Below are 26,480 nucleotides of genomic sequence, written 5' to 3' on the forward strand. Positions count from 1 at the left end.
GTAAGCTGAAACATGCTTTAAAAAACCATTTTTGCAACTCCAATTATAGTTTTTTGCAGGGGTGCTTTTTACTAAAAAGTTCTTTGGAATCAAGGTTAAGCATGAAAAATTTGAGCCCAACCCAAAAGGTTAGAGTGGGTATAGGTAACTAGGAATGTTGGTTTATCAAAAAAAAACCTTTCCATTTAACTATCAGGTCACAATGGTAATACTAAGGTATGTCTACTCTCAGCTGAGAGCATGCCTCCCAGCCTCGGTGGACAGAGACTCGCTAGTTCTCCTTGAGCTTGTATGCTAAAAATAGCGGTGTGGACTTCGTAGTGCAGGTTAACTACCTGAGTTAGGACTGAGGAAGTCAGGTGGGCCTGTACTCGAGCAGCTAGTCTGTGCCACTGCCCATGCTCGGAGGTCTGTACTGGTATTTTTAGTACACTAGCTCAAGGAGAACTAGCATGTATCTGTCTACCCAGCTGGAGGCATACTCCCAGTTGCAGTGTACCCTAATATAATTGTGGAGAAGTTTCCTTTTCCGTCACTTGCCCCCATTTTGATCTTCTTGTATTAATTAGTCCTTAAATGGCCTGACTCATACCATAACTTCGTGTTCGGTTATAAGTGTTTTCCTAATTTGCACTTTTATGTTTGTAGACTGGAAGAACTGGCTGTGATTTGTTCTAATTATGACATTCCTCATATTGTCAACAATGCATATGGAGTTCAGTCTTCAAAATGTATGCATCTCATCCAGCAGGTATGAGGCTTGTATTTCAAATGAGACTTTTTAAAATGATATATTTATATTAACCTTTGATATGCAGTTATCTAGAACTACAAAATGCACAACATGGGCACATTCTGTCAAATGTTTTTGCAGACTTGAATCTCATCCCAGGCAGTTTTGCATGTCTGGCAGATTCAAAGGACAGAGTAGTTTTTCAGAGCTGCTTCCCCCTGCTGACAAAGTCAGGTGGGCCAGATTGAGCAGAATTGGTTTCCAGCAACCTTCCTACATTTCAGACTAAAAAGGGTTTTCTTGAAGGGTTATTTGGACTCCCCACAACTTCTCATAGTTAGGGGCTTGAAGTAATATTCATTAGCTTCTGATTATTATTCACACTACAAAATCAGAAACATACAAAGTAAAATTGAAAGAACAGGAAGAAAAATAATTTCCCACAAAACTTGGGATTTTTTAATTGTCAAAAATATGGAAGAGACTTCAGGGTATTGGTGATGCTAAATCAATAAAGTATATATAAATAATTTGTCAAAGGTAATGCACCATGTGAATTTGAGGCTGAGGAAAGGCAAGGTAGTAGAGGAAAGAGTAAGGAAAAGAAAGGGGTTGGGGGGGAGGGGAGTTCCAAACTTGTTTCCCAAAATGCCAAGCAGTATGTGGCCCTTCCAGCTGCTTCCGATTCTTTTTCTAGTGTAAAAATTAGGATGGAAGCTTTTCAGTATTCCAGATGTCGTCATTATAGAAGAAAGTGAGTTAAAATTGGCAGATGGTCAAGCAAACTGCTGCTGAAAGTGGGGGACGGAACCAAATAGTTCAGATAATCCTTTTTTAAAATGAGAGAGAGACTTGGAAGAAATAAATATATGCTCACCTTTTCTCTGTCTGGAACATAACATTTTCCCCTATCTTTGCTTCATTTTATTAAGAAATACTTTTCATAGTGGAAGGATGTTTTATGTCTTCTTAAAACTGCTTCATAAACTTATTAGAACAATTATATTTAAAATTGTGGACTGTAATTGAATAGGAATTAAGACCTCTTCAGGATGTGAATTATTAGGTACCTTATTCCTGATGCACTTCTGAGGTGGCTGAAGGAATATGACAGAAGTGCCACAACATCCTACCAATGTCCACCTCATCCTTGCTTATTGCTACAGACTGTTCCAGGGAGAGGAACAACTGACTAATACTGGATAAGCTACTTTGTTTGTTTCAGAGTAGCAGCCATGTTAGTCTATATTCGCAAAAAGAAAAGGAGTGCTTGTGGCACCTTAGAAACTAACAGTCTCTAAGGTGCCACAAGTACTCCTTTTCTTTCTACTTTGTTATAATGCTACTTTTTAAAAAAAATGCCTGTTTTGGGAGAATTGTTTGTTAAATGGACATTTCCTAATATGCAGCATCAGCAATAAAGCTGTTAAAACCCTTTTATCAGTAGTTGCAATCTACATGTGTTTTTTTTTTTTGGTCAACAGCACCTTCAGAAGTGTAGATTGAACAGACTGAGGTCTTTAGGTATTTTGATAACAGTCCTTTTACTAGAAGTTCGTGGAAATTCCTTGTTTTTAAGTTGACACTGTCAACTTAAATCTTTCTGAGAAATGTTTTACTGACTGTTACAAACGTCTAATCTGGCTATAACTGAAAGATTAGAGGAAAAGACATCTTTCAGCATGTTTAACATCTGACAGCACTTTTTGTATCATTTCTAATATTTCCCTTTTGTGTTGGTGTCTCACACATCAGCAGGATAGAGGAAAACATTTTACAATCCCTATTTTTTCAAAAAAAAATCACAGGCACAGATAGGGATATTACTTTGGGTCTAATGCCTGAAACTACTATTTTTTTTTTAAAAAAAAAACCTAGATTTCAGGTTGATGGTGACCCTTTAATAAAATTATATTGTTTAATCTTCACAAGCATTAATTTTTTAAATAAAAACATTTGAAGTAAGATTATGGCTGCTATGTGCTCTTGAGTGGTTAAAGGCCCTTGGCAAAACATACTTGAGACATGAGGATGGAAAACAATTTCTGATGTTTTATAGTTTACTTGATATTTATTGTACCTACATTATAGTGGTTTTGTGACATGTAATTGTTTGTGAAGCATTTTGATTTTCACATGGATGGGCTGTGTAATTGCTGAGTATTATCCTACAGCTAATGAGGGTTTCTTATCAGAGAAACTATATTATTATAGGCTAAACTTATGATCAGAATGTTAAGAAACTTAATTTCCTGTGTCCACTCAAATGGAAAAAATCATTTGTAATGATAATCTTGTCAAGAAACACTGAAAAGCACAATTATGTGCATTAGTGTATTGGGCTGTGCATTTATTTCTGGCTTGTAGCTAGATATTTCTTATGATATAATCTTAAACATTTAACTGAAGTCATTATTTCAGAGTTTGTTAACAAAAGAAATCTCTTTTCTTCAATAGAAATTATACAATCTAGGAGGAAATTAATTTTAAGGTATATTTAGGAGCCAATGCGTTCCACAATAACAGTGGCAGAATTTGTCAATGATAAGGGATGTCTTGGAGAATCATGGGCCCTGGGAAAAGTTCAAGGGTCCCAAACCACTATCATCCTCAAGATATTGGGAAGTTGGGGCATTCCACCCCTCCAATGTAATGATAGATATCGATGGAAGGGGAAGCTACATGAAGTTCCCAGGGCACCTGCTTATCCATGTTGTCACGAGGCAAGTGCGCCTTATGCCCTCTTGGGGTGGGGTAATTATTTCCCCACAGTCACATCCTTCCTATCACCCCTTGTCTTGGGGTAGTGTGGCCTAGTGGTAAAAGTCAGTGTGGCTACTCTCTCAAGGTTGTGTGGCCCAATGGCCAGAGTCAGGGTGTAGGACCTAATGGTCCAAGTGAATATGGCTTCCCGGTTCAGCCAGGGTGTATAGCCTAGCGGCCACAGTCAGTAAAGCCACCCTCTCTCAGGGCCGCATGGCCTAGCAGCCACAGTCAAAAAAGTGGGCCACCACCCCAAGGTGGCTGACAGCCAGGTAGGAAGATCTGGGCCCTCCCTGCTCCACCATGTCCAAGCTCAGGGCCATGTGAGTGGCAAGTATGCCCACCACTGAGTCAGCAGGGAATCCATTCAAAACATGCTGACCTCACTCAGCACCACAACTTCTCTCCCTGAGCTACTTCCTACCTGGTTCCTGATGCTAGGGATTTTGGGCTCCCCAGTCAGTGAAGCTCCCAACATCTCCGCCACTCTTTGGCCATCCTTCAGAGTCTCAGCATCCCTGGCTTCTGCCATCTGGGGCTTCTGCAGTTCATAGGCTGGAGCTTGCAGCATGTATTTTCTCTCTTCAATAGTCAGCCCTGAATGGGCTGAGCTGCTCCCTTTTATACCTAGTCTCCAGCTGGAGCATGCCCAGTAGGGCCGCAGGGGTGTGGCCTCCTCAGCCTGGAGAGTAGAGTAAACTCTCACAGTACCAGTGCAGGGCAAGTGCACCCCGTCACACTTGTACACACTCATTACTAATAGACCAATGGATTGTTCATAGGTACCATGATGAATGCCAGAAAATAAATGCTAGAAGGATGGATCCAACAAACCAAAATGGAATGGGAGGATGAGAAGGAAAAAAACTAGATTTTTTTTTTTTTTTGAAGCAGGGGAGTGATCCTGTTCCCAGTACCCTGTCAACTGCCCCACTTTTCCCTTTCCCCCAACTAAATGCAGGTGTTAAACCTCTGGCATTCATCTCCGCACCAAAACACTGCCAACTCATTGGCTCCCTCCCACTCACCACCCAAACAGCTGTTTAAAAAACAGAAGTGACAATACATCTTCTATGTTTTGTTATTGTCACAGATACTAGTAACATTCATGTAGCTTGATTTAATATATAAATAAATTGTGTGCTTGAGTATATTATACTGATTTCATGCTGCTACAGACGTCTCAGCTAACTGGAGAATTCATAAATTTGTGGCTTTTAAAAGGCCAGAAAGGACCATTGTGATTTTTTTCTAGTCTGACCTCCTGCATAACACAGACCATAAGACTTCTCTGAATTCACAGGATTTGTGCTTCAGAAAACGGAGCCTTGCTGCAGTATTTACATCCTGTGTCTTGGAGAATACTTAGCCCCCTGGTTATAATGACAGTTTTTTTATTGAGGGGAACTTGACTCCATTTGCAGTAGTGGAGTTACTTGCATTTTCATATTATAGGCAATCTTACATGATACAATTAACTGAAATCTTGGTAAGGACAGTGATTGAGTGTTCTCCCACAATCATCCACTGGTTTTAATGGGAATTATATATCTGCACTGAGAAAAGACTCTGTTTTCTCAATTAAACATAGCTACACCGTGGCCATTTTTATATATAAATATAATCCCTGATTGAGACTCAATTTGGTAAACTTTTGAAATGTTGTGGGTTACTGACTTTTATAGGAGTTAGACAGTTAAAAATCCATGCAGTATTTTGCAAATGTTCCGCATTGTGTAAGACTTCAACTTAGTTCAGTGTTTCAATTCCTTGCAAAACAGGGATTAATAGTAGAGTTACAGATAGATGAACCTGTGGTGATATGTAGCAATGCAACCATGTTCTTAGTAAACACTACTGAGAAAAGGAACTTAACCATTTTAATTTTGTTTTAGTTCTAATGTATTTTCTATGAGAGTTTTATTAATGTAACTTGCTGTCCATTGCTTTTACACATAATACAATTGGATGCTGTCAAACACTTGTTCCTAATGTGTACATGTGTGTGGGGTGGTTGTGTTGTTTTTGTTTTGTTTTTTTGTTTTTAGGGTGCTCGAGTAGGTAGAATAGATGCTTTCATCCAGAGTTTGGACAAAAATTTTATGGTTCCAGTAGGTGGTGCTGTCATTGCTGGCTTCAATGATTCCTTCATCCAGGATATCAGCAAGATGTACCCAGGTAAATAATTGACAGATTGATTCATCTTTGTGAAATAACTGCAGAGAACTTGAATATCTGCTTCTGTGTGTGTGTGTGTGTATGTATGTATGTGTATATATATATATATATATATATACACACATTCATCTTTGTGAAATAACTGCAGAGAACTTGAATATCTGCTTCTATATGAAGCAGATATTCAAGTTCTCTGCAGTTATTTCACAAAGATGAATGTGTGATATATATCATTTTATGTGTGTGTATGTATGTGTGTGTGTATATATATATATATACACACATAAAATGAGAGAGAATTAAAATAATCTGTATATCATTGCTTCAGGAAGAGCATCAGCATCTCCTTCCTTAGATGTCCTCATTACACTACTGTCCCTGGGTGAAAGTGGCTACAGACAGCTACTAAAAGAGAGAAAGGTAAGCTTTCTGGCAAACAGCATTTCTTTTTCTTTGTAAATACAGTGCAGTCACAGTACAGCCCAGGAGCATTCACATATGCGTATATGCAGTTTGCCTGTTTATCACTGGATCCCAAACTAGAAAATTAATCTAAAATCCTTTACTGTATTTCAGGAGCCACATGCCTCATTGTTTAAAAATATATGTGACTTCCAAAATAAATCTTTTACTTTTGAAAGCAACAGCAGTGCAAATTCCAGGCGGTTTCTGACTTTGAAAACAAAATTGCTTGAAACATGGATCATTTTTTTAAAATGTTCATGTATTTGGCCTGAACATTTCACTTCAAAAGCACGCAGTTCACAGGAAGAATACTAATTGAAACTTGAAAACAGTTTGTAGTAGAGTTAATGGGAGTGGTTATGTTTTAGGTTGGACCATCTAATTTCAGAAGCGCTATCAATCTAGGCAAATACTTCCTTTGTGGCTGGGTCAGGCATTTTGCAGCCTGTCAGTTATACATGACCTAAAAGAAAGTTGTGAGGATTTGATTTCATGTAAATGTCTGCATCTTCTATTACTTTAGTTTGTATTGGGCTTAGACATGGTGTCTCTTGTCTATTTGTGCATATCACATGCGTGAAATAAAACAGTCTGAACTTCACAGTCTCTCTTGTTCAAATACAATTCCATCTAACACCTTTAATCACTATTCCATCTAATCACCTTTAACCAGATTCACAAATAAGGTGGTATACAGTAGTTAGCTATATTTTGACTAATGAACAAAAAAGCTGAGATTTGCATCAGTAAATGTTTCCTTTTTCTTCCACCCATTCCCTTAAATAATTGTAAACAAATTAATTATGCCTTTCCATAAAATTAATTTTGATTGTGCGCTTTATAACGATGGTGAATATGTAATGTGGAGCTGTAGGAATTGTCCATGTCACAAATATGGTAATTCTTTAACAAATAAAATGTCTTAATGAATAGCTGTATATTTCAAAAGTAATGACATTATTTTCCTGGAACTAGGATTCTAAAGTGAATGAAACATCAGATATTTACAACTTCAATAGGCAGGTCTTTTTATTCAAAATGTGGCTCTACGCTGTAAACATACTTTATGTATGGTGTAAATATTTCCTTTATTGGATTTGTGGTAGGAATGAGAACCCTTTTTGTTTAAATGTGCTTGCTCCTGAACTGTATAACTCTAATAGTGATGTTTATTGTCTGTGCTCTGTGGAGGCAGAGCTATTATGCTCTCAGCAGGAGCTATTTATAGCTTGACATTGAATACTTCTTTCTATATTGGTGCAGCCTACACCTACTCAAAAAAGAAGTGAAGCTATAAAAAACTCCATGTATTTTTTCTTTCTTTTCTTACCTTATCCTTATTCACATCAAATGTTACTTCAGGTTATTTGAGCTCAACTCAAAACAAAAAGCCCAGATTTTTAAATAAAGAAGGATAATCTCTTGCAACAGAGGGAAGCAAGAACCAGACTACTCTGTTTCTGCCCTTCACTGGGGAGAACTGTGTCAAGGTGTAAAATGTTATCTGGTGGCAGAGAGAGGAGTGTGCATGCAATAGGCGGGCCCAGAGGTTCAGGGCCTACGGCAATATGGAGGGAGTGGTTGTGTGACCAAGGGCAGAGCAGTGAGGGGATCTAGCTGACTCGCAGGGCTCGGGCTAAGGGGCTGTTAAATTGCCGTGTAGATGTTCAATCAGTCTGGCACCCGGGTTCTAGGACTCTGTGAGGTGGGAGGGTCCCAGAGCTCAGGCTGCAGCCCGAGCCCAAACGTCTACATCACAATTAAACAGCCCCTTAGCCTGAGTCAGCTGGCACAGGCCAGCTGCAATTGTCTAATTCCAGTATAAACATACCCCAAGCGTGCACGTATTTAGAGTGCAAATGGCTGGGGCTGGCAACAGGTGAACCTACATGAGAGACTGATGTGTCTTTAAGGGACAAATGCAGTGGGTATATCTGGGAAGGAAGAACTGATCACAAACACCTTCACCGCTGTTTTGCTGTCTCCGGGGGTTGGGGGGGGGGGAATGAAAGCAGTTTTTTTCTTTCTCTCCTCTTCTAGCCCTGTCACCTCCATCATCACACTTAACACCTAGTGACAGTATTGCCTCATGCATTTTATATTAATTGACACAGGGACTGTCTCTTGCTATGTGTTTACAGACTGCCTAGCAAAATGAGTTCCCGATCTTAGCTGGGGACTCTAGGCACTACTGGAATGCAAAGAACAATAATAGGCACATAGTCAAATATGACAAGTACATGAATGTTTTCTCTCATTTTGAATTCTAGTATTATGTAAAGGTTAGATTTCTAAGAGGTGATCTTTTGGTGCTCTTACATAATATGCTTGTTGTGCATCAAATTCTATATTTCAGGTTTTAACATGAAACCTGTATGTTATATACTTATTTCTTTGGCTGAACCAGACAATATGTACCAAACATAGTAGTAATACAATTCCTGACACCCAATGCAAAATATTACTCATGCTGAGGAGCAAATGTTAATAAACTCAGAATAAACATGACAACCAAGGAACCTAAATTACAGTATCAGATTTAACATTGGTTACCTATACTGTGGAGAACATCTTACTGCTCTGTCTAACCATTTGATATGTTGGTGATATCTGGAAGGCAACTACAGAGTGTTGTGCTCAACTATTTAGCATTTTCCTTAGTTTTCTCAATAACCTAATGGTCAGGATGTATTGGCTACTGCTGAGACACAGCCAGCATATGTTATTTCCTGCTTTTGAAATGCAATGCAGATTTTGTTTTGGTGACTAGGTGTTTCTAACTTTAGTTATTTACAGAGCCACTCATATTCCATAATGACACATGAGTATGAAGTATTTAAAACTACATGAAAGAGAAAGGTACAATGGAGAGGAACATTTTGATTTGTAGCTGTTTTACATATGTGTTACCAAGAAAATGTAGACTGTGTTGATAAATATGAATGTACTATATTTTGTCTCTACAATTCAAAATCAAGTTATATTGCTGCTCTGCTTACAACTGAACTTAGGAATAGTGAGAGAAAATACTCATAATGCATATTAAGACTGTTAAGTTTTCAAAATGTTAGTACTCCAATACTTTCACTTATTCAGATGAGAGACATTTGTTGCTGTCTCAGAATTCGTGAAGTGTTAGATTCCCATGTTATAGTTTGAGATTTTTTGAGTTATTGCAGGATTTTCTCTTTATATGGAACTTTCAGATGCTTTGTAGAACCTGGATTCAGACCCACAATTTCCATGACTTTCTCACTTAGCTGACGTTAATGCATAAATTTAATATCTTAAATTATGTTTTGCAATTATGCAAGCACATGGCATGAGTAAATGGTCAAAAGCAGTATACATGTCCAGAGTCTGTATTAGAGATGCATGGATCTAAAGGTCATGCAGACACAGAACAGTGTGCATGGTAGGATTTACATAGTTGAAAACAAAAACAATTAAGTTTAGAACATGAGGATCCCGTTCAACAATGTGTCGTCATCTTACCTGAGTGGTGGAGGGTTGGGCGTTTTTGGTTTGTTTTCTTGCATTTTTAAGCAACTATTTTGGAGCATTTAACCCTCCATTTGTAATCCAGTTTCCATTTTTAAAACTGACATTAATTATATACCAGTGTTCGGAACAAATGAGATTTCAGCTTAAGCTCTGTGTCATTTCAGAAATTGGACTCTGCGTTTTAGCAAGCTGCAGTTCTCAGTGGTTGCAGAGGGGTTTTCATTTTTAATTACGCTTTTCAAATTCTTCTACTTTGTGTTTTTCTTGTGGATTCTTAAGACTAAAGAATGTCTAATCTTGTATTTGTAATCAAATACAGACTATATAATTGTTTTAAGCATTTAAGTTCTTTACAGTATGTTGTCCAAAGGTGTCTTCAAACAAGTATATTGAAGGGGGCTCTCTCTGGAACCATAATGTGTGTTAGTAGATTTAGTATGGGCTGGAAGACAGGAACTTCTAAGTTCTAAATTTCTGTGTCACTTACTTGTTATAAGGTCTGGGGCAAGTCATGTAGGCCTGGTCTGCACTAAGAATTTATATTGGTAGAGCTACATCCCTTAGGGGTGTGAAAAATCCATACCCTGAGAGACATACTAGTCCAGCCTATCCCCAGTGTAGACAGTGCTAGCACAATGGAACCTAACTGCCCCCTCTGGGGAGGTGGTTTACCTCCGTCATGTACTCTATTGGTAATATCTACACTGAAGTGCTGCTGTGGCGCAGCATCATTTTAATTTAGACATATCCCTAGAGACTGATTTCAAAGGTGCTGAGCTTTTGCATTTCCCATTTACTTACATTGGAGCTGTGAGTGCTTAGCCACTCTGAAAATCAGATACAATAACCTCTCTGTTCTAGCTTTTTTATGTGAAAAATAGGGATGATATTGACAGGGGTTTTGAGATTAATGGGTTTGTAAACTGCTTTGAAGATGCCAGGTGCTAAGGATTAATTCTGAACCTAAAATAGTTCAAATGTCACAAAAAAACCAAACCCACATACCTTAGCTTAATTTCTTAGGGTGAGATTCTCATACTATCTCATCCTCGTTAAGCCAGGTAAAAGGGACAGGGCTCTGAAATCTCTATATCTGTCCAGGGAGGCACTGCAGAAGATAGCTGTAAGGCTATCCTCTGAGGAGCACTTTGCAAATCCTGAAATAGGAGTGGGATGGAGCTCTGGTCAGGAGAGGTGTATTGGGGGAAGGGTCACAGCATGCATATAATTATGGAAATTCTGGGCAGTGCTGCAGCTCACAGGGCAGACCCAGGAGGCTGCCATAACTGAGGGTGTGTCTAGTGCTGCAGCTGTGTTGTCATAATGTAGATGCTTCCTACATCAACGGAAAGGGTTTTTCCATTGATGTAGTTAATCCATCGACCAAGCTGCATCTACAGTGTCTATATACAATAACTGGGTCGCACAGCGTGAAGCGTTTTTCACTGCTTGGAGTGATATAGCTAGGTCTGTCTAATTTTTCAGTGTAGACCAGGCCTTAGTCAGGCCCAAAGGGCTTTCTGTGTTATGCCAGGGATGTCTCCATCTCTCAGAGTAACCCAGGATCAAGAAGGCGCAAAGATGGCTTAAAGCCATGATCGCTCCCACCCCTCCAGAACTGAAGATCTTGCAGAAGGAAATGATACCATAGTTGGGACCCTCCTTCCAGGTGATGATGTGATATCCTCTCGCACTGAGGATACCTCTCTGAGGGAGGGAATGCCAATTATTAGGAAGAGACAAGTATTAGTAATGGGCAATTCAATCATTAGAAATGTCTATAGCTGGGTTTGCGATGAGCGGGAGAACCGCATGGTGACTTGCCTGCCTGGTGTGAAGGTTGCGGATCTCTCGAGACCTCTAGATAGGCTCATGTGTAGCGCTGGGGAGGAGTTGGTGGTTGTGGTATATGTAGGTACCAATGACATAGGGAAGGATAGGAGAGAGATCCTGGAGGCCAAATTTAGGCAGCTAGGTAAGAGATTAAAGTCCAGAACCTTCATGGTGGCATTCTCCGAAATGCTTCCAGTTCTACACGCAGGGCCAGTTAGAGAGGCAGAACTGCAGGGTCTCAATGCGTGGATGAGACGATGGTATAGGTAGGAGGGGTTTAGATTTATTAGGAACTGGGGAAATTTTTGGAAAAGGGGGAACCTATACAGGAAGGATGGGCTCCACCTAAACCAAAATGGAATCAGATTGCTGCCACTTAAAATTAAAAAAGTTGTAGAGCATTTTTTAAACTAAGGGCTGGGGGAAAGCCGACAGGTGCGGAGGAGCACATGGTTCAGACATCCCTTAGGGGAGGATCTGTCAAATGAAAAAGAGTCCCATTCAATTACATCATGTAATGGCCAGCAGCTTAAAATGTTATGAGTTTTTAAAGTGCTTATATATCAATTCTAGAAGTCTAAATAATAAGATGGGTGGATATAGATATAATAGGCATCACAGAAACTTGGTGGAATGAGGATAATCAATGGGACACAGTAACACCACGTTTCAGAGTAACAGCCGTGTTAGTCTGTATTCGCAAAAAGAAAAGGAGTATTTGTGGCACCTTAGAGACTAACCAATTTATTTGAGCATAAGCTTTCGTGAGCTACAGCTCACTTCATTGGATGCATACTGTGGAAACTGCAGAAGACATTATATACACAGAGACCATGAAACAATACCTCCTCCCACCCCACTCTCCTGCTGGTAATAGCTTATCTAAAGTGATCACTCTCCTTACAATGTGTATGATAATCAAGTTGGGCCATTTCCAGCACAAATCCAGGTTTTCTCACCCTCCGCCCCCCCACACAGAAACTCACTCTCCTGCTGGTAATAGCCCATCCAAAGTGACCACTCTCTTTACAATGTGTATGATAATCAAGGTGGGCCATTTCTAGCACAAATCCAGGTTTTCTCACCCCCCCCCCTTTTTTTCCCCCCAGAACTTTAGATAAGCTATTACCAGCAGGAGAGTGGGGTGGGAGGAGGTATTGTTTCATGGTCTCTGTGTATATAATGTCTTCTGCAGTTTCCACAGTATGCATCCGATGAAGTGAGCTGTAGCTCACGAAAGCTTATGCTCAAATAAATTGGTTAGTCTCTAAGGTGCCACAATTACTCCTTTTCTTTTTAGTAACAATATTGGAAGGACAGAACGGATCGTGCTCGTGGGGGATTGGCACTATATGTGAAAGAAAGCGTAGAATCAAATGAAGTAAAAATCTTAAATGAACCAAACTGTACCATAGAATCTCTGTGATAGTAATTCCATGCTTGAATAATCAGAATATAGCAGTAGGGATATATTACAGACCACCTGACCAGGATGTTGATAGTGACTGTCAGGGAGATTAGAAGGGGCTATTAAAATAAAAAACTCAGTAATAATGGGAGGATTTCAACTATCCCCGTATTGGCTGGGTACATATCACCTCTGGAGGGATGCAGAGATAAAGTTGCTTGACAGCTTAAATGACTGCTTCTTGGAGCAGCTAGTCCTGGAACCCACAAGAGGAGATGCAATTTTTGATTTAGTCCTACGTGGAGCATAGGATCAGGTCCAAGAGGTGAATATAGCTGGACTGCTTGGTAATAGTGACCATAATATAATTAAATGTAACATCCCTGGAGCGGGGAAAACACCACAGTAACCCAGCACTGTAACATTTTAATTTCAGAAAGGGTAACTACACAAAAATGAGGAGTTTAGTTAAACAGAAATTAAAAGGTACAGAACCAAAAGTAAAATCCCTCAATTTAAATGTGTACCCCAAATTAAAAAACATAAAAAGAGAACCAAAAAAGAGCCACTGTGGCTAAACAACCGAGTAAAAGAAGCAGTGAGAGGCAAAAAGACATCCTTTATAAAATGGAAGTTAAATCCTAATGAGGAAAATAGAAAGGAGCACAAACTCTGGCAAATGAAGTGTAAAAATATAATTAGGAAGGCCAAAAAAGAATTTGAAGAACAGCTAGCCAAAGACTCAAAAAGTAATAGCAAAATTTTTTTAAAGTACATCAGAAGCAATATTGCTAACTGCTAAACGACCACTGGACGGTTGAGATAATAAAGGAGCACTTAAGGATGATAAGGCCACTGCAGAGAAACTAAATGAATTCTTTGAATCGGTCTTCACGGTTGAGGACGTGAGGGAGATTCCCAAACCTGAGCAATTCTTTTTAGGTGACAAATCTGAGGAACTGTCCCAGATTGAGGTCTCATTAAGAGGACTTTTTGGAACAAATTGATAAACTAAACAGTACTAAGTCACCAGAACCAGATGATATTCACCTAAGAGTTTTGAAGGAGCTCAAATGTGAAATTGCAGGACTACAAACTGTCTGTAACCTATCATTCAAATGAGCTTCTATACCAAATGACTAGAGGATAGCTAATGTGATGCCAATTTTTAAAAAGGGCTCCAGAGGAGACCGCGGCAATTACAGGCTAGTAAGCCTGACTTCAGTAGCGGACAAACTGGTTGAAACTATAGTAAAGAACGAAATTGTCAGACACATAGATGAACATAATTTGTTTGGGAATAATCAACATTGTTTTTGTATAATGAAATCATGCCTAATCAATCTACAATTCTTTGAGGGGGTCAACAAGCATGTGGACAAGGGGGATCCAGTGGATATAGTGTATTCAGATTTTCAGAAAGCCTTTGACAAGGTCCCTCGCCAAAGGCTCTTAAGCAAAGTAAGCAGTCACAGGATAAGAGGGAAGGTTCTCTTATGGATTAGTAACTGGTTAAAAGATCAGAAACAAAGGTTAGGAATAAATGATCAGTTTTCAGAATGGAGAGAGGTAAATAGTGGTATCCCCCAGGGGTCTGTACTGGGACCAGTCCTATTTAACATATTCATAAATGGAAAAAGAGGTAAATATTGAGGTGGCAAAATTTGCAGGTGATACAAAACTACTCAAGATATTTAAGTCCCAAGCAGACTGCGAAGAGCTACAAAAGGATCTCTCAAAACTGGGTGACTGGGCAACAAAATGGCAGATGAAATTCAATGTTGATAAATGCAAACTGGAAAACATAATCCCAACTATACATATAAAAGGATGGTATCTAAATTAGCTGTTACCACTCAAGAAAGAGATCTTGGAGTCATTGTGGATAGTTCTCTGAAAACATCCACTCAATATGCAGCAGCAGTCAAAAAAGTGAACAGAATGTTGCGAATCATTAAGAAAGGGATGGATAATAAGACAGAAAATATCATATTGCCTCTGTATAAATCCATGGTACACCCACGTCTTGAATACTACATGCAGATGTGGTTGCTCCATCCCAGAAAAGATGTATTGGACTTGGAAAAAGTTCAGAAAAGGACAACAAAAATGATTAAGAGCATGGAACAGCTTCCATATGTGTTGTATGAGTGCAGGGCCTAGCATGGTGCAGCCTCTAGGTATTACCATAATCCAAGGCAAATAATATTTTTTAAACCCACCATCTCCTGAGAGATGGAAAGCCCTTTAAGTCTAGTTTAGCTTCTCAAAACTAGAAGAATTCTGCAATATAAATATGTAGTATGATTCAACTATTTGTGAGAACATATCTCCAGTAAAGATTCTGCATTAAAATGTAAAGATTCCAAAATTATTAATGTCCAATAAAATAATTTTCCTGTCCAAAAATGGGTATGTGTGTATTATGCAATATGTATATCTGCACTGAACGGTACATATTGTAGTAGATGGCTTTATTAATGGGTAAACCTAGAAACCATAAATCCCATTTCTAAAAACTTTCCCGTGATATTCATAGACTGGATTTTTGTGTTACTACCTCACATTTCATGGTCGGTCTAATGTGAAACCTCAGGCTAGACTGATTTCAATGAAGCTGTGCTAATTTACAGCAGATGAGGAACTGTCCCTTTATATCCAGGTTACCAAAATTGGCTCCAGAAACAACACAGATTTTTTTTGCTCACTTCTTCAAAAGTTTCTTGATAGTTTTATGTATACTTCTGTGAAGCTTGTGATTATATCTAACCTGACCATGTCATTTGGCACTTTTGATATACGCTGCTTCTAGGATTAACTGAATTTTCAGTTTTCCGTTAGATGTGATTGTTTCAGGGGGTTAGAAATCAAGCTAGAATGCCAGAAGTGCAATATATTTTCATATAACAGCATTTACTCAATAGCTAGCTAGTTTTTGTGGTACAGTTGTTTCACATTTTCATTCACTCTTCCCCCTAGCAATTTAGCTGACATTTACTGTGTAAGTAATTCAATACACCTTTTAGTATGATAAGTCTTTTAAAAACTGAGTTACAGTGCCTACCACATAAAAAATCAATTGTATTTACCTACATTTCTTTTAAGAGCTCATTGTATATATTTGCTTGGGGTGCTTATAAATTTTCCATGCAGCAGAAAATGATTTTATAATAGAGGTCAACTATAGACTTGACCCCCCAAAATATTGCCAAATCTGAAAAGTCATTAATTTATTGTACAGTGAACTGCTTAGCTAACTATTTATTTATAGAAGATCTAGATGTTGTTAAATGGAAAATAAAAATTCTAAAATGCAAAGCATGCTGTTTTACAAAAACAGGAAAACATTTAAATTTGTATACAGAGGTTTTCAGTCAGTTTGATGAAAATGCATATACCTAGGTTTCCTCTCCTACTTCTTCATTCTTCCCTGATTCATCTAGTCCCTCCACATGCAAGTAACAATTCTGGGCTAATTGAGTGGTTTAGATATCTAATCATAAATGAGGAAAATGTACTGCTATAAGTAGCTAAGTTAAGAACTCAATTGTACAAATCGGAAGTTACTTTATTAAAGGGACATTGTCAAATGTACTACACTATAGGGAAGTCCTCAAATGAGATACCCTTAGAGTGTTAAATTGTTGGGGAATATCTTACTGTTCTCATCTCTAACTTTCTCTCATCACCATTCTCAGTAAATGTATTCTGAGAACAGCCATTGTAAATACACTCCCTTGCAGTGTTATCCTCTGTTGCTGCAGAAGTAAGTAGCCAATAGAGGGAGCACAAAATAATGAACAAATCAGATTACAAAAATGATACTGATATAATAGATGAGCACATTAGTGATGCTTATTTACTCCTGAGGGAATTCTGCACCAAAAAATTAAAAATTATGCACAGTGTTCTAAAATTTTGCAAATTTTATTTGTCAATAAATGTGGAGGCTCCAGCATGGCAGTAGGGAGCACAGGGCACTGGCTACACAGAGGTAGGAGTCACCCTGGACCCCTCCTAGGACACAGACTCGGCAGTGAGGCTGCACCTGACCCTGACACAGTGCAAGGACCAGGCCTGCCCCAGAAACACCACAGGCCCTGCCCCTCTACGCCAGGTGCACCAGGTGTGGGACAAGCAGGTTCAACCCAGCAGGATCCAAGTGTGGAGCGACGTAGTGTGGGGGAATCCAGGTGTGGGGTGAGAGGGTTCTGTGTGGGACAGTCAGTGTGTATGTGGGGGATCTGGATGCACAGGGGCTCGTTGTGGGTTCTGGGTGCAGGGCTAATGGGACTCTGCAGAGGGGTCCAGTGAAGGTGGTTGGGGCTCAGCTGGGAGTGTGTGTCTGGGTATGAGGGGATGGCACTCAGCCGAGGGTGGCGGGGAGGGGAGTGTCAGGTGTGTGGGAGAGAATGGGGCTTGGTGGGATGGGAGTGTGGAGGGCTCAGCGAGTGGGTGGTCCACGTGCGGAGGGGGGTGGGACTTATTGGGGTGGTGGTTCGAGTGCGGGGGTTAGCAAGAGGTCGATGCAGGGGGTGAGGCTCAGTGGGGGGGTTCGGGTGCAGGGAGCTCTGTGGGGAGGTTCTGGGTGTTGGGGGATTGAGGCTCGATGTGGGGTCTGGGTATGGAGGGGTCCAGATGCATGGGTGGCGGGCAGCTCCCCCACAGTGACCCCTCCCTCCGCAGCTGAGGAGTGATGGGGCGGGAAGCGGGAGGGGGCAGAGCTTCCTGCAGCCGGGAAAGGTTTCTGGGGTCTGACTTGGCCGCAGCTGCTCCTTGCAGGGGAAGAGGAAGTCCAGTCCTCCCCCAGTCCAGCCAGGACTAGCAGCTGGGCCCGGCACAGGGTAGGAGCCACTGGCTGGGGCATCTTCATCCCCCTTCTGTGATTTACCTCTCTGTCAGCTGCTCTGGGTGCCTGAAACAATGTGCCTGCTCTGCTGGGGAAGTTGGTGACCACACTTGCAGCTTCCCTTTGCTTCCCAATCAGGAAGTCAAAGAAATCTGTGGGAATATGAATTCTGCGCACACGCTGTGGCACAGAATTCCCCCAGGAGTATAACTTATTGTGACAAGAAAGTGAATAACAAATGAATATGGTGTTTGTCTTCCACGAGGAGCAAGAAAAATGTGCCTGGATATGGGAACAAATGTTACTTTTAAGCTTCTAAGAGGATACTGTAAATAAAGCCAACTGCAAACTGTTGTACTCAAACCATAGAAGTATTGGGTTTGGTTTCAAATTGCCGCTGCAAAGCAGTAATGATTTGCCACAAGTTTCTAGTAGTCCTCCTCACTGCCCATAGAAGCCTCTTGCAAGTTTTTTTTCTCTAACTAGACATCTCAAAAGCTTCATACTGTTGTCAGTGAACTTAAAGGTAGTTTGATTAATTTTGTTAGGTGGCATGACACTAGTTCTCTGTGTTTGAGTGAATCCATCCCATGTGATTAAGAGGGTCAGCTCAGGAGCCATTTTCACTTGATTTCTCTAAGATGGAGGCTACAATTCAGTTCATCGCAGTGGCCCAGGAAAACGAGGTATACACATTTCTCAGAACTGCCCCCCAACCCAGTTGGTTCTGTAAAATCTCTGAGGTGCTACCTACAATGGTATCTTTAATTCACCAGAGCTAACTGGTTCCAGTCAGAGAGGTACATGTCAGAAGGTAGGATGATGATCCACACATGGAGGATGCTGATGCTGCTGTGTGTAGAAAGGAGGGTTCTTTGTCAAGCCCTAAAATTGATGAGGATGCCGAAGCAATGGCCATGAGAAAGAATGATGGGGAGAAGTAGCAAGCAGGCAGTTGTACTGAAGTGAATGGTGAACAAAATCATTATAGTCAGGAGGAAGAACAAGCTGATATCTAATGACCAGGAATAGGCTACCCAAACTTAAATCCTCTTTGCCTTTGTGCCCCCCCCTTCTCTCTCTCTCCCTGTGTCTACCAATGTGAAGTGCTGAAAATGACAACTCAGAGGCCATAGGAAGTGTTAGGAAGAGTGGTGTTTGTTCTGACTGTTGTCCATCTGTTCTGCGCTGAGGTGTGAGGGGATCATCACTAACACTGAATTGTTTGGTTGGTGAAGACCTGAAGCAGCTGTGATGTGTGGGCTTTTTTTTTTTTTTCCTCATATCGTGATGTCGCATATGCATTAGTCAGGATAGGTAGGCAATTCACGTAGGCATCTCTGCTTTTGGCATCCTTTTCAATAAAGGAACTGTCTGATGAAATGACATCTGAACTTTTGATACCCATCTATAATGTTTAGAAAGCTTGAGCAGCAGCTGCAGGGTGACCAGCTACTTTTCCCAGAAAGAGAACAGGGAGGGGAACTGTCTGCATGGCATAGTTGACTGTGGAGGAGAATATAGCGTATGGCACAAAATACATTCATACTCATACCAATGCTCTCTTGCTTGATGTGAAGGCAGATCAGATGCTGACCTATTGTCCTTCTTGTGTAGAAAAAGAGGGATCCTTTTAGGAGCTGATGGCAGTTGCAGGCCTCTAGTGACAGATGCCAAACTGCACTTTTTTTCTACACTCAGACTGTTCCAGATTAAAACAGTGCAAGCAGCAGTTTGGCATGACTTGGCCTGCAATGAAGGTAGAACAGTGTTCTCCTCACTTTAGACAAGTGGGTCCAAACCTCCCCAATTATTTACCTTTAAATCAGGGCTTTGGAGCTGTGCTCCGGCTCTGCTCCAGCTCCAGGCAAAAACCTGCAGCTCCACTGCTCTGGAGCTGCTCCACGCTCCAGCTCCGGGCTCTGTTCCAAAGCCCTGCTTTAAATCAATCAAAAAGCAAAAAAATTGATCTGATTGATTAACAGTTAATATTTAACCATCATTTGTATCCAGATCTGTTGATGCTAAACAGTAGAAATATTCTGATTCATCACAGAACTGTTTCAGCTGGTAAAAAACAAGAATATTTTCTTCTCAGATATTGATGTGATGGAACAAAATGTGCTTTTTTAGTGTTGTACTGGGAAGTTAAAAAAGATGGATGAAAGGAATGCTAATTCCTGTTTTCTTTGGCATCATGCAGGGTTAATTTTTTTTTTTGAAGCGGCTATTTATTGATAGAATTTGTGCTCAAAGATATCATCATGTTTCACCAAAGGTTCAGCTTCTTATGTCATGAGTGTCACAGCTATAGTCCTATCTGCTGTACTTGGATATGAAAGATGCCGTGGGACTTTTGTAAGAGTAGAGGTTTGTCCTGGTGTAGTGGGGCAAAATTTCCCTCTAGTCTCCTCAACATGTCTTGTTGACGTTCAGAGTTATGCACCAGTTGGTTGCCATACTCAACTCCAGTGGTGTGCTATGTTATATACATTTGAAGTGTTTTGGGCTCCTTCAGGATGAAGGACACTAAATATATGTAAAATATAGTATTCACCAAGAAATATAAAATATGCTCCAAAGAATGATATCTCAACTTTTTCACTGAACCAGTGTGTCCCCTGTCCTGATAAATACTATAGACAAGGGCTTTGTGTGTGACTATTTCTGCAAAGATTTCCTTGTGGCGATTCCCCCACAGTGTCTTGTTGGGAGGGCAGGGTTTGTTGAGCTGTGGTAAAGCTCTTGCCCGAAAGCACAGCAGACTGGCTGCAGCCCTGCACCAGCTTTGGCCTTGTCAGCTCTTCTCTAACTCCCTGGTTCCCTGGCAGTGGCTGCCCTGTTGTGGTGAACAATTTAGATCAGAGATGATGTGGGAGTACAGGTGGTCTGCTATGTTTGCAGATGCAGCCTCTATCACAGCAAGGCCACCCTGCTCCTTCCCAGGATGGATGGATGGATTACCTTTTCTATATAAATTCTGCGGAGCCAAAGAGGGATTGATAGGAATCGTAAGCACAGGTGCTGGCCCACATGGAGCTGCTTCATCTGGTCAGATGGCGAAGACAATGGTATGGAGGCAACTGAGCACCCCCTCTCTGTATGGAGGGATATCTACAAAAGAAGAGGCTTCCATGCGCAGCTCAAGGGCACTGTCTGACCTGTTGACTCAAATAAATGGCTGATGCTTAATACATATGAAATGGGGACCACTTAGGTACTTTGATATATTCTGGAGGCTGACAACTTTCCAAAATTGATATTAACTATTCAACAGAGAAAGAGAAAGAAAGAAAGAAAATTGAAAATTGTTGCTTTTTTCCAGGAAATGTTTTCCTACCTTTCAAGTCAGCTGAGGAAGCTAGCAGAAGTCTACAATGAGAGGCTGTTGAACACACTACACAATCCTATTTCCTTAGGTAATTCCCGTTCAGGTTTGAACTAAGCCAGCACTTCTGAAATCTTCTGTATTTTTAATATGCTTGCATACACAAGATGAGCTTGCATATGGTTCACCCTTCCATTCCATTAATCTTATGCCAATACGAGCCCATGGAAATCAATGGAATTACATCAGCCTAAAAGTGGAGTAGTGTAGTTAGTGACTCAGGCCCTGTATTTATATACCTAACTGCTTGTGATCAAAATATGCTTAGTTTGATCATGAGAGTAAAAAGACTGACATGTTAGCATTTAGTACTACAATTTATTTATTTCTATACTGTTTAATAGTTATTTCAACCACAACTGCTTGGCGCCGAATTTCAGTAAAATAGACTACTAGTGAGTCCCTTTATTTACTTGGGATTTTCATTGTAAGCAATAACTCTGTTGAACCTGGAAAACTGGAATGTCTCTCTCCACACAGTATCTCAACTGTATAAACAGTCTAATAAGATAATGAAAGGATATATTTAGTGGAAAACTGAAAAGACTTAAAAATAATAGTAAGAATGTTCATCTTAGTTATATTCTAAGCCAAATACTTAACCAGGTTACCATTGTTAGATAAAACTTATCAATGGTTCTTTTCTGATGAAAGAGGAGCTTTATTACACTTATTATAACACAGCTATTTATGTCTTCAGCTATGTCACTAGAGAACCTAGATAAACACAGTGACATGGCTGTCACTCAGCTTGGATCTATGCTTTTCACAAGACAAGTTTCAGGAGCAAGGTGAGCATCTGAGATATTTTAAACATTTTTCATATTCAGTGAAGTTTGCTGTGCTGTGATGGTTCTTAGGACTTTACAAACTAACTGAGGTATAATGTGTACACATGTATCTCTCGCACAAATTTGAAGCTGGTTGTAAAGAGTCAGAGTGATGCATTCTTCATTCTGCTGCTGTCGCCCTTCACTGTCTGTTACTTAAGCTTTCCCCAAAGTGTCCTCATGCTTCCTCCCATGCTGCTCCATATGTACACAAGGAGCTTCCTGTAAAAATATGCTAAACCACTAACTACATAATGTCTGGCAAACCTCTCCTTAACTTGCCACTGTCAGGATGCCTGCGAAACACTGAATGCTGGTTAGACAATTGGTGTGCTACGATATGACCACTGATTACCATGTTACATTGTACTATCCCTGTCTGTTTGCTTTAGCACCTGGTGCCACTAATCTTAAGATTGTCCTTGTCCCAAATTATTCATAGTCTTTTTGTTATGTGTGGCAGTAGTGCCTAGCACAATGTAGTCCTAATCCCTAATTGGGGCCTTCTAGGTGTGATACCACAATACAAATTGATGATAATGCATCTTTCACTAGTGGTGGAAGCTGTTACTGTATTTGACAAAAAACTGAGGGTTGTAATTTTAGAGGAATATTTAACTTGGCTTCAGCTGTATTTTAAAAAATCATCTTTGTGCCGAAGACCTGGGAAACACATTGCTAATCTCTGTTGTTAGTTGCTTTTTGGAGTGTGAAAGAAAATCCTACTTTCCAGAATTAACTTCAGCCACTGTAGGTGGAAAAATTTTACTGCTAGACAGTACATGGCAAGGGAAATGCAGACCAAATAATTTTTAATGATTTCAATTTAAACCTTTTAGAAGAAGAGGATGATCTAAAACTTGTTTTGGCAGAATTCTTTAATCTGAATATTGCTGCTGTCAACCAGCTGCTGCTACATAGTTAATGTCACTTTCTCTGGCAGAGCTGAGTATTTTCACATCAGAAGACATGCTTCATTAGCTTGGATTATTCCACTTCTTACACAGATGAACTACAGTAAATCTGTATGTACTGCAGTAAGATGGGTGGGGGGTTTTTTGGTTTGCCTGATGATAACTGTTACTTGTCCTGCTATTATAGTCCTCTTTGTGTAGATTGGTCGCAACAGATACCATCTTCGAAAAGTTCAGGGTTTCATCAAGTTCAAAATTTCCAGTCCTATTTGTACCTACGCTGTTTTTTTTTCATAGTTCTTGATTTTAATGTTCTTTAATAATTGGTTCACTTCAGGTACTTTTATACAAACTTGTTTATAATTTACATGTGTTGTTATGCATAGAAATGCTTGTAAATGATTTCAGAATACTGTGCTTCCTGTAAACAGCCCTGAGCATTTTTAATTGAATTGTGATTGTTTTTTTCAGGGTGGTTCCCCTTGGGTCTTTGCAAACAGTGAATAACTACACTTTCAAAGGCTTTATGTCACATGCAAATAACTATCCCTGTGCTTACCTCAATGCTGCTTCAGCAATTGGAATGAAAAAGCAAGATGTAGACCTATTCCTAAAAAGACTGGATAAGTGTATGAAGACTTTTAGAAAAGAAAAGAGCAGTGGAAAAGATGTGCCTGAAATGGATAACTGTACCAAACATACAAGTGCGGGAGAGACAGAAGACTAGAACAAGATGTGAATTTTGGAACACACAAAGTTTGGTGTGATGATTTTTTTTTTTTTTTTTTTTTTTGATTCTGGGAAGTTTGTATCCTATTTACATTGTGGAATATGCAATACAGGGAATGGGAATTTAAATTTTAAAAAAACTTGGGTGAAATTCAGATTTTAAAAAATTATTGGGTAATATTCATCGCTGTGCAGACAGCAAACCATGAGGCTTTTGCACCTCTGAAAGCCCACTTAAGTACTCAAATAGGGATTAAATGGTATGAAGGCTCTAAGATGGGTCTTTGTCTAGAGATGAATGTGCCCCATTATGGTTGGAACTGGACAAATGTCTAAAGAAAATTTCAGTGAATATTGATTAATATTTTAAAGTGAATTTGCTTCAGCAGTGTTTTTGTATCCCTTCTGATTTTGCTATTGGTGTTCATTTAGCATACAGTCCGTTTTTCCTCACAAAAATGTCTGTGGAATGAGTGTTCGTACTTGTGAGTATTTGCTCATGAGTGCTTTCACAGCCATCACCTGCTACATCTCTTTATGGGCATGAGAGGGGAGATAGATATTATTAAATGAAATTTTAAAATAATCTGAGGATGAGATACAATGGGGAGAGATGGTTTTTCCAAGTCCCTTTCCTGATAGTAGTTTGAACAGCTGCAAACAGGAGCCACATGTTTGAAGTCTGGACATGTTCTTAGGTGGGGAACACCATGAAAAGGCACAAACTCCCTGTGGCAAAGGGAAATCTACAACACTTCATACCCAGCCAGTCCTCAGCCCCTGGAAAGTTTTGCAGGATTGAACAGTCCCACAGGAAGCATATGGGGGTAAACAGCAAGGAAAGAAGGGGGCTGCAGTAGGAAGGCAATGAAATGGGAAGATCTCCCCTACCTCTTGCATTTGATTTGTGCCTTAATAATTGCTCTCCTGAATGGGAGCAATCAGCAGACCTGCAGTAATGGGAGATTGGTTCTCCTATGGGCCCTGAAGAGGGACAGCAGATATTCATGGGGACTCCCAGGAGGTTAGATTTACTCCAGCACTTCGATAATTTTTGAGACCATGCCTCCTAATTGTGAACCATCTCCTGTGGGTGGTGCTGCTGCTACACCAGCTATATTCAGTGGCTGAGTGAACTGGTTAGCCTAGCTAAGGACCCATATCACTGAATTTGCTTTTGTTGGCTTAGGCTTGTAAAGTTTTTCATTTTAAAAAAGAAATTAAAATGGATTCATGCTGTATATGCAGAGTGGCAATTTGGTTAAATTGAAGATATTCCAAATCATTTATTGGCCGAGTGGAGCAAGATCTAACGCTCAACTCAGTGGCATTTCTCTGTGTTTGTCCGTAATGTGATATCTTTGGCACGCCACATCAGATCAATTTTAAAAATAATGGAATGTTCTAGGCATCCGTGGGCCCACTTCTATTAGTTCTGGTGGAAATCAGAACACCAGAAGAGCCCAATTCAGAGGAAAATCAGGGCCCCAGACTGTTTGTTGCCACATGCAGAGGAATCTCTGCTGCCCCCTGTACATAACAGAGGCAGCAGCTTAACTTATTGAGTGGGGAGACTGTAGCCTGGACTCTAACAGAAATGAGAGCTTTCCAAGGATTGTATATAGGGAGGGAAGTGGGGCGGGGAGGGGGGGAAGAGTCAGGACCCAGAGAGAGAGGGGGCCAGGGTGAGGGGATGCAGCAGGGACCAGAGGGATGGGGCAGTCATGATGGGTGAAGCAGGGACCCAGAAGCGGGGGAAAGGGAGATGGAGGGGGAAGGATGCAGGAACCCAAAGACGACTAGGGGTCAATGGTGCTGTGGGAGAAGCAGGATCTGCAAGAGAATGTAAGGGATGGGGAGTGGTGGTGGTGAGGGAAGCAGGGGCCCAGAGTGGAGATGGGGGGAGGAGAAAGTAGGGGTGGGGAGTCAGGAGGGGCAAACCATAAATACTTGGGGGTGAGGAACAAGGACCTGGAGAGTGGGGAATGGTGATGGGGAGTATAACAGGGCATAGCAGGGCCCCCCTTGGTCCTGCCTCTGCACCACTCCAAAAACCACTCCAAGACCTTCTGGCTCAGCAGTCACCAGTGCAGTTTATTTGCATAGTGCCACCCCATCACCTTCTCACCAGGTACAGCTTGGGGGCTCTAGCCTTGAGGACTCCTTAGTCTCTGGACCCAGAAGGGCAGAGCTACCACACTCCTTCCCTGGCTCACACTTCTCTCACTCTCTCTCCCCCTTCCCCCCGCTGTCTGCCTCTGGGCCTGTATATAGACCCAGGCTAATCAGGCTGGCAGCTGTTTCTCCTTTGCCAATTGGCCACTGGTTTCCCCCAGCCAACCCCAATTTACCTCCTTTAATTGGAGTTGGAGTGGCAGAGGGCTGGCTCAGCCATTCCTGCTGAGTACCCTGTCACAGGGAGGGAGATATGCAGGGGGGACACATAGACTGGGGCAATGGGGGCACACACTGAGCCCCTAGTATGAGGAAGGGGGTGGAAGAGTTGTAGGGAGACCCTGAAATAGAAGAGGATGCAGTATGACACACAACGAATTTACTGCGGGGAATGAAATGGAGGAATGCAAGTAGCCCCTAGGGGCACATTGTGCTTCGCCTGCTGAAGCTATGAAGAGTGTGACTCCCCCCCACCCCCAGTTTTACACACACACACATTTTGTTTTGTGGTACCATTGTCTTGGCATATTTTTACTTTAACGTAATATCACTGTTTAAATGCTGCATTAATTCTATCAAGTTAGATTTTATTAAACTTACTTGTTCATAAGCATAAGCATAAGCGTAAGGTATGAGCCACTGTAAAATACTTTTATACAAACTAAGGCCCATAAATTGTAGAATTCTGCCAGCTGGAACAGAACTGCCAGA

General features: G+C 40.7%; 1 protein-coding gene across 1 annotated transcript in view; it reads left to right on the forward strand.

The window, feature by feature from the left end:
- SEPSECS (Sep (O-phosphoserine) tRNA:Sec (selenocysteine) tRNA synthase) overlaps positions 1–24,835 on the forward strand; it is a 40,968-nt gene extending 16,133 nt beyond the window's left edge. The window contains exons 6-11 of the mRNA XM_077815795.1: positions 649–751; positions 5,545–5,674; positions 6,003–6,094; positions 21,059–21,152; positions 21,822–21,912; positions 23,337–24,835. Coding sequence (XP_077671921.1) covers positions 649–751; positions 5,545–5,674; positions 6,003–6,094; positions 21,059–21,152; positions 21,822–21,912; positions 23,337–23,592 — 766 coding nt within the window. The 3' untranslated portion in view covers positions 23,593–24,835. The remainder of the gene's footprint in view (positions 1–648; positions 752–5,544; positions 5,675–6,002; positions 6,095–21,058; positions 21,153–21,821; positions 21,913–23,336) is intronic.
- The last annotated feature ends 1,645 nt before the right edge of the window (positions 24,836–26,480 follow it).

Source organism: Eretmochelys imbricata, chromosome 4, assembly GCF_965152235.1.
Source record: "Eretmochelys imbricata isolate rEreImb1 chromosome 4, rEreImb1.hap1, whole genome shotgun sequence".
In the NCBI taxonomy this organism is placed as follows: Eukaryota; Metazoa; Chordata; order Testudines; family Cheloniidae; genus Eretmochelys; species Eretmochelys imbricata.